Source organism: Aristolochia californica, unplaced genomic scaffold (assembly GCF_029961685.1).
Source record: "Aristolochia californica isolate CCGP_79_NKW_82.1479 unplaced genomic scaffold, dmAriCali1.0.hap1 SCAF_13, whole genome shotgun sequence".
NCBI lineage: Eukaryota > Viridiplantae > Streptophyta > Magnoliopsida > Piperales > Aristolochiaceae > Aristolochia > Aristolochia californica.
Genome location: NW_027181804.1, coordinates 1,283,327 through 1,299,073, shown reverse-complemented (window position 1 = coordinate 1,299,073; position 15,747 = coordinate 1,283,327). Strand labels below are relative to the sequence as shown.

General features: G+C 38.5%; 1 protein-coding gene across 1 annotated transcript; it reads left to right on the top strand.

Moving 5' to 3' along the window:
• Positions 1-170: 170 nt before the first annotated feature.
• Positions 171-14,472, top strand: LOC137948578 (uncharacterized). Its single transcript, XM_068794667.1, has 3 exons — positions 171-1,266; positions 10,275-10,582; positions 13,805-14,472. Exons 1-3 carry the CDS (start codon positions 236-238, stop codon positions 14,161-14,163), a joined length of 1,698 nt encoding a protein of 565 aa, XP_068650768.1. The 5' UTR covers positions 171-235; the 3' UTR covers positions 14,164-14,472.
• The last annotated feature ends 1,275 nt before the right edge of the window (positions 14,473-15,747 follow it).

Genomic DNA, 15,747 nt, shown 5'->3' with positions numbered 1-15,747 from the left:
CGATGGACGTATCATTATCGGGGTTAAGCCGATACTTTACATACGTCATGTTATCGGTTACGTCCGCACCCGGTACGTATCGGGTTCGTGGAGTCTCTAGCCGTCGAATTCTCTCTACCCTACATAGTCGTTCGCTGCAAGATTGAAGCGTCGTGCTCACGCGCTCACACTCGAAATCGAGAGGTGGAGGCCGAGAGAGACTGACTCCTCTCACATCGTCTCTCACAGCGTGACCATGAAACCCCAGAATCAGAAGGCGCCCTCCAATTCCAAGGGCCCGTCCCACAAGCATTCTTCTTCTTTCTCTGCTTCCCATCGCAAGTCGCGCTGGGAATCTAGCAACCATTCTTCCGAGAAACTCGATTCAAAGCCGTCGTCCAAGCGCTCAGATGAGCCAACGACTTCCGCCCCGGCCACCGCATCCACCACCCTTCCGCCACCTCTTGCTCCGATTCCACTTCCGCCACCTCTCGCTCCGATTCCGCTTCCGCCGCCGGGTCCTGCCGCTCCCCCGTTCCCTTTGCCGGACTTGCGTCCGCCGCCCGTACCTCCCCCTGCCTACGGCTTTCACAATCTAGAGCGTAGGACCCTTGTGTTGGCCGACGGCAGCGTTCGTTCATACTTCGCCCTCCCGCCTGACGAGTACCCGCCGGTCAGGCCCTTGCTTGATGCAGCTCCCGGTGAGAAATTTCACCCTTATGGCCCTGGGCCGGAGCGGCCATTTGATCCTCTCTTCCCTCCTACGGTCAGGATGAGTCCAGACGGCTTTCGCCGCGACATTGATCATCGTGACCGGGTTGCCGGGGAGCATGATTACTGGGCCTCATTGGGGCTTGACGGACGGGGACCGCAGGATAGCTCTCTCAAGAGAAAATACGGGGACGAAGAGAGGGAGAGGGAAAGGGAAAGGGACCCACGCGACGAGGTAATGCGGCAAAGGCATCACCTTTCGCAGTACGCTGATAACGGGTTTCCGGGGTTTGCTGATGGCCACCGGGTGGATTACATTGGTGGTGGTCCAAGCAGTCCGTTCCGCCGTGGAGAGGACTTCCGACCGTCAAAGCATGTCAAGGTCCGGGATGATCCTTATTCTAGTCGAGGATTCCCTACCGATGAGTTTAATTCAAAGCAATTGGATGTTGATCCACTGGCTCTAAAAAGGGTTTTCCTTCGCTTCATAAAATCACTTAATGAGAATGCTTCTCAGCGGAAGAATTACTTGGAAGACGGGAAGTACGGTCCTCTGCAGTGCCTCGCTTGCGGCAGGTTCGATCAAATTGGGATAGATGATCTCTTTTACTTTACACCTCTCGTTCGATTTTTGAGTTTGTTATGTGGTTTTTGGATAGTTAATACGAGTGTGATTAAAAACCGGAGCCTGGCGCGAAAAAGGTCGTTTCCGGGCAGTTGGTTATATATACAATGATTAACATGGTTTTTGCTGCTTGTACTAGTAGGTTTGTTGGAAAATATTTTCTATGATAATTAACATTGGAGATTTTGCTGCTTGTACTAGGAGATTTGTCGGAAAATATTTTCTGTGATAGTTAACATTGGAGAGCTTTGTTGAGTTCATCTGTTTGTACGAGTAGAGATTCTCCGAGAAAAGGGACAGAAGGCTTGGGGTTGAGGTTTTTAGTTAGTAGGCATTGGGAATGACAGACAACTACTTATGCTTTTCTGGATTGGATGTTGGAGAGAAATTGGTTTTTGTGGCTGAAATTTAGCTTATCTTTTTTTTTTAGTTTTTTTGGGATTTTTGGATGCTTAGAGGTCTAAACTGAAGGTTTCCTTGGAACGTATCAGTTATGATACTTAATGTCACGATAATTTGTCTAATTTTTGGCATGATATGGTGATTGATTTTTTCATCTGCTATAACAATTGGATCCTCTGAGATGGGTGGCATACCCTTGCACCGTGGGCCACTGATCTTGTTTCACGTTAATAACGAAGCTGATTGCTTGATGGGAAGTGCTTCTCTCCTTATTGTATATTTTTTTAATTTTGTTTGAAGAAGAAATTTCTAGATTAAGTGTGCAGTCTAGTTGATATCCCAATTTGGATTCTTCTATCTGACATTTGTATTTGTTTCATTTGTGGGTTAATTAATATCATTCTGCCATTGTCACTGCTATGCAAATTAGCTTTGGCAGTTGAAATTTGCTAGCAGTCATTGTATATGACTTGGCTTGTCTGCCGTCGGTTGCTGGAAGTGAGCTTCAGGAGTTTTTTTTTTGTATTCATCATTAATATAGATTCTGGTTTTCCTTTGAAAAAGTGAGAAATTTGTAGGGGGCAACTTTGATTTAGATATAACTGTTAAGGAGATTCATGCAGCCTTTGGTGACTCAGTGATTGTTTTTCTTTAAAGAGTGTACTAGTTTGAAGACACTTGTAGAATGTTTTTATCGCAGGTTGGATTTTTCCTGATGCGATTACTAGCTGTGCTGACTAAGGATTTACTTTGAGATTATCCTAATAAAATGCTCTAGAGGGCTAAATCATTTGTTATATCTTTTATCCACGATGAAGGTGGATGGTCTTTGATGATACATCTATTTTATCTTTTTTCAACAGGCTACTTCATGGGACAACCCTTTTATTGGCATACAGTGTTTGTTCCAAGACTATTTTTGTATTTATAATTCATCCATTTGTTTTTTTCTGGTTCCTGCTATGAAATCTATGTCAATTTTTTTGATGAAATGTCAGTAGTTACGTGGATCGGGTCTTTGGCTCAATGACCACATGGGCCAGGGGGTCAATCCGATGTTTTGAGTTAAAAGTCTCACCAGGGGAAAGGGGTATAGTGTGTGTATTACGGACATTCAATTGAAAAGTCAGTTACTTTTGGTCTTCTCTGACGACCAAAATTTGTCAAGAGTAAATTTGAGGTTTGCACTATATAGCTAAGATAGGAATGATCGGTCTGTGGACATAAACGTGTCTAGGTAACAACTTCTTTCAGGTAAATGGATTTCCATCTCTGGAATGAGGATTTCTGCAATGTTGAACCTTTGGTATTATCTCTCTGTTAGCTTTTAATTTTCATACAGGCTGTGCATGTGTATGATCGTTTACCTTTACTCCCAAAAGTGCAGAAAGGTGCTTATCACTTCCTTTTTCTCTTGGAAGATGTAGTGGTGTATGCTTGTCTTTCAGCTTACTTGCATATTTTTCATAAGAGTGAGTTGTCACATCATTGATCACATTATTCTGTTTGTGAAAAGTGTTATGTTCTATTTTCTCATTCGAGTAGAGATATTCCTTCTCATTGGGTGGAAAAGGGCAATGATAAATAAGAACTTTTAATGTTAAAGAATACTAGTTGTAGTGGAATTACAGAACAGAGCCCCAGAAAGCCATTGAATTAAGACAAAAACTGTCTTAATAGGTCTGCATTAGCTAATGAATCAACTGTATAATTAGCCCCTTTGAAGCGTGTGAACCCAGCTGGATGATAAGACAGGGAATGTTGTCTTTTGAGGACAATGAGAAGTGAAAAGAAAGGATATTTACCTTCTCAGGTGATTTTTATGTTGCTATTTTAGTGGCAAAAAAGCCTAAAAAAGCTTGAGGACTTTTTTTTTTGCGTGTGATCATCTTTTTGTACCTCAAAGTATTTGTATGGATGTTGGTTTTCTCATATTCTTTGGCCATAAGAGTATTGTTTAGTAGGCCATATAGGGGCTGTTATTTGACAGGTGTGCTCAAAGGGATGGTCCTTGTTTATTTTAGGTTTTTGTGATTTTTTTTTTTCTGCTTGCAAATTTATCCTTGGTGTGATCTATATCCAAGTGCATTTCAAGGTTTAAGTTTTATATTCAACCTTCTTTTCTTGTTAATTATTTTTTCAATGGCTGGCTGTTTGGAGTGCTGAGTGTACTTGGCTAAATTTTAAAGAAGAGATGATAAAGAACTTAGAGGGTCTAGTTAGTTGGAAAATATAGGGGTGTATTGAAATGTTTCACTTCAATGAAGTTGTACTCTTCTCTTTTTTAGCTTTTGCAGAGATTGATTAGTTCCTGTCAGAACTTTGATCTATGTGATGTTATACTAGTTCAACTAAGTTGAGTTGATTGTATGGGTCAAAGAAAGTTGATTTGATCATATGGGTGAAAGGAAATATGATTTGATCATATTGGTCGAAGGAAAGTTGATTTGATCATATTGGTCGAAGGAAAGTTGATTTGATCATATGGGTTGATGGAAAGTTGGTTTGATCGTATGGGTTGAAGGAAAGTTGATTTGATTGTATGGGACGAAGGAAAGTTGTATGGGTCGAAGGAGAGTTGCTTTGATCTTATGCGTCAAAGAAAGTTGATGTGATCTTATGGGTCAACAGGAAAGTTGACGTAATCATATAGCTCTGGGATAGCTGATTTGACATAGGCTTGATATTAGGTTGAGATTCTATGGGATTCTTTTGACAATTTAATAACTAATGCTGGAATGTTTTAGAACCATGATGATTGGTGTTGTTGTGTATCAAGCATTATGTGAAGTTCAAATGTATTTAACCTAATTTGAGTGAGACTTTCTGTTCAGGCAAAGTCTGGGGATATACTAGCCATATTACATGCCTTAGGTTCATAATTATTATTATTTACTTTGATGTACCTGGCACGTTTACTTGATATACTTGGTTTTGCATTTCCTTGATGTATGTCACAGTTTCAGGAATGTGTGATGCCTTGAGAATGTAGTGATTTTTTACTTTGGATGGTGTCCAACCCAATAATATGGGTTGTTTTAGCTTTATACTGTGATACTTTTCTACTGTTCTTATGTTGAGGGGCAATTTCTTGTTAGTATTTTAGCCTGTAGTCAGGTATAATGTTTAAGTTGTGGTGTTTTGAGAGTTTCGATGACCAATATGGTTTTGTATTGTAATGTTTAAATTGTTTGCCATGTATCCTGTAGTGAGGAGCTATTGCAGTGTGGCGATGAACTCTTTATATCCAGCTGCTTAGTCTTGTTTGTGTTTGGGCATTTGTTCAGTTCTTGCTTATCCAGCAAGTGGCCTTCAGTGTTTTCAATTTCATTAGAAAAGGCTCACGCTGTTATTTGTGTCCCAACAGCTTATGAGGAATCCATGCTAGTTAGATTTTGCAGTCAGTGATCTGAGGGTCCTTTGGTTGAATTGTTACTGAGCACTGATATTGCTCAGGTTTCTTCCTGTTCGCTGGTTATGTCGTATTAATACTCTGTTGGAGTACAAATAATTGTTTGATTTTGCAGAACATGATTGATTTTCTCCTTTCTTGAGCTTTCTGCTAGATGTAGGTGGATGAAGCAGTATTAGTAGCCACAGGTCAAGTCGTCCTTATTGGGCCATTTGCCATTATCTTGATTATAAATTTATTATAAAACAATAAAACTGAAAAGCAAGAGAGGAAAAATTGATGAGATGAATTATGGTTCTTGACATTTTCACTGATGAGGATTGTCCACTGTTTATTCTATTCTAGGACTTTAATATTGCTCAAACTGCTTAATGTGAGACTCAGATCTGTTTGTTATACTCTTATCTCTTTTGGTCAGTGCTACTATTATGGAGGTGGAACTCTGGCTGTACTGCAGGGGCTCAAGATCTATACTCCAGCACCTTCCCCTGAGCCCTTTCTGGTGGAAGGGAACCTTTTTTATTTTTTTAAAGTTTTGGATTCACATTTTTGAGGAAACTGAGGACTTAGTTGGTCCTTAACAATACCTTAGCTTCATTGGAAGCGTCAAGCTGGTTCCTTCGAAAGTAGTGCGGTTTCTTTTGCAACATCTTGTTTTGAGTGATTCCTTCCCTTCAGTATAATTTAGTTTTCTACATGCTTTTATTAATCTATTCTATGACTTCAATGCTTCTTAGAACTATGAGAGTCACATATACTATTTCTTTCGGTTAGTGCAACTACCATGGAGATTGAACTTTGGGCCTCGAGGCAGTGGTTCTTGGTCTTCTCCAGCACTCATTGAGCCTTTTCTCGTGGAAGGGAACTTTTATTTTTAACTTTTTTGTGAAGAATTAGGTTCACATTTTTTAGGGAATTGAAGACTTGTTGTCTTTAACCATATCTTTTCCTCACACACTTAGAAGTGTCAAGCTCATTTATTTGTATCATGCTAGTAAATAGGTCTTCTGATCGGTTCCTGGATTTGTCATCTTATGTCAACTTCTTTGTAGGTGCCTCTGCTGTAAATTTTTTCCTTGTTCGATCCTTTATTTGAGTGTTCTTCTGTTACTTCGTATACTTTGCCATACTCTGACTTTCCATTATTTATGTGAGCGTCTCTTTTGTGGGTCAATTAATTTGTACAGAATGCTATTACTTCTCAAGCAACAAACTTTATGGAAAGTATCTGCCACACCAACTCTATAGATGTTTATTCACATTCAGTGAGTTTGAAAGCTACCAATTAGAAAGAGCTGTTGCAGAACATTGTTTGCCTCTAGTGTGTAAGAAGCTCTTGTGTATTTATAAACATGCTTTGAATGAGTTGGCAAATCTGGCAGTTAATTAGAGATGGCAATCTAGCTTCAAGACAAATCTTTAGCTGCTTCCACCGCTGTTATATGCGCGAAGGCTTTTTCTTATGGAGTGTTAAGGAATAGTCCCACATGGATTAGTGAGTACAAAAATCTTGAGTTTGTTAGTTGGGAAAGAGGTTTCCTAAGTTGGCTAGTCATTTTGGGATGGGTCTTGGACCCAACTTAACATGGTATCAGAACAGGTACTCATATGTGGGTCTGCACCTAAAAACTATCTACTTGTAGAGCAACAAAAGAGGGCCTACACCTAAAACTATCCACTTGTAGAGCCACAAACGATGGTCTACACATGAGGGAGAGTGTTAAGGAATAGTCCCACATGGATTAGTGAGTACAAAAATCTTGAGTTTATTAGTTAGGAAAGAGGTTTCTTAAGTTGGCTAGTCATTTTGGGATGGGCCTTGGACCCAACTTGACATGGAGGAAATGCCAGTTTGGTGTACTTCGAGAACTATGGGACAAGTTAATGCAAGGCCTGCTAGTATTACTTCCCATGAGATTGGTTAATGAATCTGGAAAGGGCAGGGCTTGTTATTTGAAGTTTTTTGGGCCGATGAAAATTCTACTTTGGTGAGTCTGATAGAGATGGTGATAAGAAACTTGCGAGAGATCTAGTTGGTCAATCAAGTTGTATTTGCCTTTTTCTATTCTTGCTGAATTTTTGTCTTTTGTGGTATCTTTGAAATCTGAAGAGAAAGACTATATTGACTTACTGTTTCTCATAGACCGATGGAATCCACCAGGTATAGATTTTGATTTTTGAAGATACTGGAAGTGTTTATGTAGACTTCCTGACCTGCAAACTGGTAAAGTCATCGAGTCATGTTAAATGACGTGAATAATTTTCTAGTAGAACGCTTCATTCTCATGTTGATAGCCTGCCCACCTGGACTTCCAATCCAATATTGGGAAATTGTAAGGTTCTTGTGAGCAGTTTCTCTTACATCTTTTCTGTTTGCTGCTTTAGTCTTTCTTATCATTTATTCATTGATGGAAGTTTTTGTTATGAAAAATAAATTTTTTGAGTCTGAGGTTGTTGTTTGCTACTTAGTTTTATGTGAAACAGTCAGGATTCACTGCTCTAACAGTTAACATCTGAATAGACAGTGTATTCTATTCGTGATATGAGTGTATGTTCATGTGCTTTGAAAATTGGGATTTCAATGGCGTGGCTTGTTTGGAATCCTTCCGGTTACTAAAATTGAGGTGATGGTGCATCAGTGTACAGTGTAGGTGTAGCAAGTCAGTGTGTGTATAACTGTAGCTTGAGCTTAACTTTCTCAGCTAGTTGTGGGGTTCTGTCAGGAACTTCAGGATTTCTTTTCCACCTTTTTCGGGTTCATGAGGAATCAGTAGTAGGCCAAGCTCAGTGCATTGATTTGAGAGTCTTCTATAGGGACTGCAACATAGTTCCTTGTGAAGTCTGTTTGTCATATTTAGTACTTCTGTTTTATGTTAGCGGATTGAATTTTTAGCTGGTCTGGGATCTTTGAGCTCAAAGTTGTTCTTTTGCTCTGTTGGTGTTTTTTTTATTATTATGATTTTTTTTTCTACATGTTACCTTATTGTTATTTTATAGTAAGAATGATTTTCTTATTCCGACCAGAGAAAAGCCTTTGCATCAGCATGGAGAAAGGCTCTGCTGAGGACAGGTGTAATGAAATGGATGATGTTTCTGTAAACTGAACCAGCTATCTAACTGGTGGTGTGACTGATTCATGTAACCCTTTTCAATTTGGTTCAACCACTGGTTGGATCAGTAAGATTGTATTGGCTGCCAGTATTTATGGGGTTGGCAACAAGTTGAGATGGGGTTGGTTAGATTTTCAAACCTGCCCTTATCCCCGCTAATCTGTTCTTGAACCCAGTCCCTACAAACACCACATTTTTTTTTAACTATACTCTTATTCCAAGTAAGATAAGGACTAATGAGTGTATCTGTAAAAAAAGGCATTCATATATACTCTGGGTTGGGTTGGGGTTGTTAGGGCTCACTCCATTTCTGACCCGACCCCATGTGGGGTATAAAAACAAGAAATCCATCCCCACCTCAAGCAGGTCAGGTTGGGGCTGGTTCCCTGTTGGAACCTGCCTTAGTGCCATCCCTAAGTTTATATTTAGTTAGGTAAATAGAAGTACTCTGTTGTAGCTTTGTTGTACAAAGGTGTGTGGCGTTCGATGGTAGGTGGTTTCTTCTGTGTTGGAAGGTGCAGGTTTTTGCTCCACCTACCAGTGCCCTACACTTGCATTCCAAATTTTTTCCTCATGAGTTGAATTTAAAAATAAAAAATAAAAAATGATCCAAACAGGCCTGCTTCATATGGTCTTGTTTTTTATTGTATAGAAACCAAATAGGACTCTGATTCAGCTGAACCTATTTGAGCCTGCAGTCTAATCAGTTCCAGTTCCAGTTCTTACAATATTGGAACAAAGTTTTTCCCAAAAACCTAATGAGAAGGGAAAACCACGTGTGGTATGCAAATTCATTACTGAATTTGTTGCTACATTTTATATTGTGTGTTTTAAATGATCTTCTTCTGTCTATCTTGTGGAAGACTGCTTATAGCCATGCTTGTGCTGTTATCACGTTCTAGTGAAGTTCTGGGGGGCCAGCTCGCCAATACCTAAATTTATCCATTGTGGAGCTGTGTACATATTAATTTCCAGCCTCACCTCAACTGGAATGATTTTTTGGTGCTTTACATTGAGCAGGGAAACTCCTTATTAGTTGGGGGTTGTTGATGTTCTGCTGTGGTCAGGGATTGAGTGCCTCACTTTATGTTACTCTTGTTTGTATGGATGGATTGCCCATATTACTTGGGAATCCTTGTCAGTTATTGTCATTACTGACAATCATGTTTGTCATCTTTAGTTCTTATGGTCTTTGATGTGTATTTTCCTTTGTCTTCAATAAATGTGTATTTTCCTTGCATTACTAGCTTATTTTGTGGACCATAAACAGAATTTCGATACTGTCAATAGAAGTCCTGAATTTAAAAAAAAATATAAATTCATACGGGAACACATTTATATTGTTATTTTGCCTTATACTTGAGTTTCGTTATTGTAGATAAAATGGAGTCTTTCTAGTAAATATACATATTTACATTTTTGTTGGTCAATGTACAGATAACTATGAGCAGTTAGGGTCTTGCATTCTATATTTGAAGTGTACACGTTGATACGTAAACACTTTTTTTTTTGTTAGGGTATAAATTAAAAGACTTATAGTTACGAAAGTTAGATTTGTGTAAATTTAAGATTTAGCTTTTCTGTTCTATTTTAGTTTTATGAGTTTATACTACTTGCATGACAGGCTTTCATGCTGGTAATCTCGCTAGGATGGTTTGATGGTCAATATCTTATTATTTGTGACTCCATTTATCTTCTATGCTCCATTTGGCTTCTGCTGCTTCTAGTAGCTTTGTATTTGTTCTCTGCTTTGTCTTGTTTCCCCTTTCTTTCTAAATTAATATCCACCGTTTAGGAAAAATAATTATATTGTGTTATGCTATCCTTGCTATCATTTGGAATCAGTGTAGGGTTAAAATATAGAAAAATATTCTACACAACATTAAGGCAATTCCTATCAGATGATTAGATGAGAGAAGAATTTCCAGACTAGCAAAGATCAAGGATGTGAAAATATGTCCATTTTATTTATATGAGAGGGTGTGATCTGATATTCTCTTTCTCTTTTTGGTGCACTTGGTGTGCAAAATCACAGGTCATCCAAAGATTATAAGGATGTACATGCTTTGGTCATGCATGCCTATAACCACACAGATGCAGATTCACGAGTTGACCACCTTGGCTTACACAAGGCTTTGTGTGTTCTGAAGGGTTGGAATTACTCAAGAACACCTGACAGCTCAAAGGCATACCAGTCATTACCCGTCGATGATGCAACAGCTAGCAAAGAGGATCTTATCATATGGCCTCCAGTAGTTATTGTCCATAATACAAATTTGGGAAGGAGAAAAGACGGGCGAATGGAGGGTATGGGTAACAAGGAGATGGATACTAAGCTTAGAGGTATAATGTCTTTTTACTTTTATATCTCTTGCTTTAGTTCTTATTGATGTTTTAGAATGCCTATCAGCTTATTGTCTGGTTTTATTTTAGGATCTTTTAGTACCTTCTGCCAGTAGATTCTCTGACCTTAATGCTATAGGTACCACTTGTATGACTAATAAGTAATGCCTGGTGGAACTTTGGTTTTACGTATCATATTGACTTTTTGCTAGTTCTTTTTCTCATTGCTCTTTGCTCTCCCAATTACCATATCTGGTGAATCTCATCTGTTAAAAAATCAATGCATACAACGTTGACTTTAGTGTTAGCAGGAGTTAGTAGAAGAAGAACCTAAGCAGTGTTATTGTAGCTAACTCAAATATTCGTTCCATTCCAAGAAAAATTTGGAAGAAGTTACTGGAATGTATCTAGCAGCAGCTACAGATGGTCATGACAGACTCAGTAGCTATCCATGATAATGCAATATGTTGGTTAAGAGTTCTGGTCAGTCATGCACATGGGATATGAACTGGTGAATTATGTTGAAGTTGCAGGTCCCTTGAGTAATGATATATGCTAGTCAGGAAGTTTCTCGAATTGTGAGCTAGTACTGTGAAAAGACTAGTCCTGGTCTTTACTATTCTATTCTGGAGCCTCCTCTAGTGTGTCACATTTATTAGGTTTAGATAAATATACAGATAACGTAGATAACAGTTGTGATTTGTAGTTTTTCAGATAATAGTTGATTGTTTATTGCGTGGCTCAAAGGTTTTGGCTAACCTGTTTTGGTCATTAATTTTGTGTTCACAGGGTGAACTTGATAGGCTCCAATATTATTTTTTATATCCTTTCTAGATGTTCTTTGGTTTTAGGTTTGTTGAACATGTGTTCAACTGTTATAAACAAGTTCTGAAAGTATTATTTTGCAACTACATGAATGAGGAACCTCCCATTTGCTGGCCCCTTAGGTCACACTGATTCGGTTCAGTGTGGCTTCATGCCGTTCTTCAATATTTGCAAATCTATCAAACTGATTTGAATGCTACTATTGAAGTTGAAAGAGTTTCTAAAGCCATTAGTAGTTGATGCAGCAATTCGAATGACCCTGCTTGGAGGCATTTGGATGCTTTTCAAGAAGCGTGTGATTTGTCTTCTAATGTTGTAATCAAATGTGTTGTGTTGCACCCAGTTCCATCCCAAAATGACTAATCACTTAGGAGGTATATTGCTCAAGTTTAACTCATGAGTTTTGCTTAAATTTCTTAATGTGAGACTTTTCTCCCCTCCACACTCCCTCTCTTGTCCAGGCTTACACATAACGGGCCTGAGATGTGGCTAGGAAGCACAGACCACATTCATCTCATGGAGCCCAAAACATAAAAATAACTTGGGAGTGCACAAACTGGACTTCGGTCAACACACACGTCCTACTTTGATCCCATTGTTAAGTTGAGTCAGGTTTCATCCCAAAATGATTAGCCACTTAGCAAGCCTATTGCTCTACCTTATAACTCATGAACTTTTGTTAACATTTTCTCAGTATGGGACTTTTTCCTACTTAACAAAATGGTCTCATGTTAATATGTTGCTAGTAGTTTAGTTGATTGTCAAGAGGGGTAGATCACCAATTTCTTTTGTTATGAGGACCCCTTCATTGCTTTGTAGCTTGCTGCTGGCCTCTTGGCCTACTGAAATGGAGGAATATCAGTACATATCATTGGCTTAATTTGATTCCTTGAGCTATCTAGTAATTTGTGATGTCAAAAGTATAAAGCAGGCCATTTGTCAGTATTCATTTCTCTTTTCCACTGGTGTTTGCAAGGTTGGTTTTGATTGGTTTTAATAGGTGACTGAACTATGGGACGATGTGAGCATGCTCTTGGATGTACTACACTCCCTTTTTTCCCTATCTTCGATGTTATTGGAGGACTTTATGTGTGGTATATGTTGGATACCTCTGTCAAAATCATGTTCTTCATGATGAGAACCATTTTGAACACTCATGTTTGTTGAAACTGTAGTCAGTTGATAGGTTTGTCTGGTTTCTGTTAAATTGTGTAAATCAAGTCACTTGAGTTGTGAACTAGGTGCTTCACTTTGAAACTTGTAGCTCTATTTTTGTTATACTTGTCTTGTTTTATTTATCCATATTTTTTACTGTCTTTTGTCTCTTTGTCTGCTCATTCCATGTGAAAGAACAAGACTACGATCATTTTGACCCAGTCACATCTTCTTCAAACTGTATTTCTCTCTCTCCACTGTGTGAAGTATTCTTTGTTTTCCCATCATGGTTCATTCCCTATATCAGTTGTTGTTCCCCAGTTATATGTCACTGCTTCGATGAATTTGTAATCAAGTCACTTGAGCAGTGTTCATTTCTTTCCAGCTGGTGTTGCAAGGTTGTTTTTGTTTGGTTTTAATAGGTGACTGAACTATGGGATGATGTGATCATGCATTTGGATGTACTATACTTCCTTTCTTCTCTATCTCCAATGTTATTGGAGGACTTTATCAGTGGCATATGTTCAATATCTCTGTCAAAATTATATTCTTCATGATGAGAACCATTGAGAAGACTCATGTTTGTTGAAATTGTGTCAGTTGATAGGTTTGTCTGGTTTTGGTTAAATTGTGTATATCATGTCACTTGGGTCGTGAAGCGCCTTTGCTTTGAAACTTGTAGCTCTATTAGTTGTTGTACTTGTCTTGTTTATTTATCCATGTTTTTTACTGTGTCCTTTTCTCTTTTTGGTTACTCATTCCATGTGAGGAACAAGACTACGATCATTTTGACCCAGTCACATCTTCTTCAAACTGTTTTCCTCTCTCTCCACTGTTTGAAGTGTTTTTTGTTTTTCCCATTGTGGTACATTCCCTATCTCAGTTATTGCTCCCCAGATACATATCACATCTTGGATGAAATTATGACAATCCTTGTATTGTCTGCTTGATATTATTGCATTCATGCATTAATAGTTCTGTTGTAAAATTCGTCAACCTTTACCTTTTCACAAGTTACCTATGAGTCCTTGGTTTCTTCTCCTCCTCTTTCCTTGTTTTAAAGATAGGGGTAAATGTGTACTTGGTTGAGTTTTCTCTCAATGGTTGGTTTAGTTGACAATGAATGTCCCAGATCCTATTAAACTGGGAAAAACATGTCTTATTGATATTTCTTTTGCAAGTTCAAAATTGTCGGCAGTTTATGTTATCCATTTAAAAAGCAAACTTAAAACTGCTTTTCAGATCTTGGTTTTGGCGGTGGTAAATCGAAGTCCATTTATGGAAAAGAAGGCCATTTAGGAATTACAATTGTAAAGTTTGCAAACAACCTGGATGGACTGAAGGAGGCTGAACGGTTAGTTGAATACTTTGAGAGGGAGAACCATGGGCGCAACAGTTGGGCTCGTGCACAGGCATCTTCACAATCTGTTGAAGATGATGAGAAGAATCCATACTTGGTCAAGCTGGATGAAAAGACTCGGGAGAAGAAGAGAATCCTCTATGGGTACCTGGGTACTGCTTCAGATCTAGACAAGGTTGACTTTGATATGAAAAAGAAAGCCATCATTAAAAGCAGAAGGCAACTAGATCTTTCTGATTAGTTCTGAGAAGGTAATTAGCTTCTAGATCGGCATCTTTTGTTGCTTTTTTTGGTTCAGATAATATATTCAAGTGGGATTGAGTCTCAACGTTATGAAACTCAATGGTTCCTTTTCAGCTGAGCTGGCTTGTACTAAATTTCAAAATGAAAGGTTTGCTGTCCACATGATTGTGTAGTACGTTGAATTCCTCCCTTCTAGACCTTAGCCTCTTGTTTCTAGGATGAGCTTGTTTCTTTATGTCCAGTATAGGACACTCTTGTAACTATGTCACATGTTGGGTTATCATTGCTATGATGGCATTTCTTGAAATTCACTAGTTCATCAAATGGCTTATGTGTGAGTTTCTAACCACGGTGTTGGTTGATAATGTTCACCATGGTGTTGATCTTAGACATGGTGCATAAATTTGTGAGAACTGCTGTTTGTTACAGATTATCTTCTAAAGATTCTTGTTGGTAGTTGCTATGTGGGCTTGCTCTATGTAGAATTCTCTCCCGGTAAATGCCCAAAGTTTGTTAATGTGAACTGATGATCAGAATTAGAATTGCTTGCAGAAGTACAATAGAAATATTATCAAACACTATTGCAGGAAAGCTGTGAAATGCGTTAACAAGCATATCGGGTCCGATCTTGTTAGAATTGAAGTTTGTTGTGATTGTATAACTGATTGATTGTCACTGTTCTCAGTGCAAGTTCTCCCTAATATCCTCATGGAGATGTGGTGTACATGGCTTATGGTATATTATGAGAGGGTGCCAGATTGAGACTTAAAAATCAAGAAATTCCCCATGTACCATGTTTAATTATAAGATATTTGAACAGGGGGGTTGGTTTCTCAGCGTACCAAATGTCTCAGGATGGTGAAAATCCAAGTCGCCTCCCATAAGATCATTTTATATTATGAAGTATATTGTTTGCCTTCTCTGAAAATCCGAGACATCTTGATTGGTATCTGTGACGACTCTGTGAGGTGTCCACCTCTGTTGTTGAATGGAAAAAAATGAATAACACAAAAAAGGGGCCTGAGAATATTTTGTAATTGGGTAAGATGGCTGGTGTCTGCTGTTCTTTGAAGCAAAGAATTGTCATTTCAGTGTTTGCTGGTGGTACATCTTATCCCTGTTTTTGAATGAGAAAAGAATAACAGCAACGAAAAAGGGGCTGAGAAAATGTTATAAGTTGGATGAAATGGCAGGCATTTGCTGTATTTTGAAGCAAAGAATTGTCACCTGACTATTATGTAGCATGCTCAGTAGTGGTCTTTATAGGATGCAGAAGATTTTGTTGGCGTAATTATTTTCCACCAGGTCATTAAGCTGCTGCATGGATGTTTGGAAGGAAACCACAAAAGAAAGCAGATAAAGGACTAGTAAACTTCTGAAGATTTGGGATTCTTTTTTGGTTTCAGAAACAAGCGAGGGGACTCAGACAATCTCTCTTACCTTATCTTGTGTCTTTTCATAATGTGTATTCATTTCATAAACAAAGATATATGATTAGACAACTAAATCCTATCCAAAACATTCCAAGTGAAGATGCTTACGACGAACCAATCTTTCAACTGAATAATAAAAGCTTGTAAAA

Coding starts and splice junctions, on each gene's coding strand:
- LOC137948578 (XM_068794667.1), top strand. CDS start 236: ATGAAACCCCAGAATCAGAAGGCGCCCTCCAATTCCAAGGGCCCGTCC. Junction 1,267..10,274: donor CAGTGCCTCGCTTGCGGCAG/GTTCGATCAAAT, acceptor GCAAAATCACAG/GTCATCCAAAGATTATAAGG. Junction 10,583..13,804: donor GATGGATACTAAGCTTAGAG/GTATAATGTCTT, acceptor ACTGCTTTTCAG/ATCTTGGTTTTGGCGGTGGT.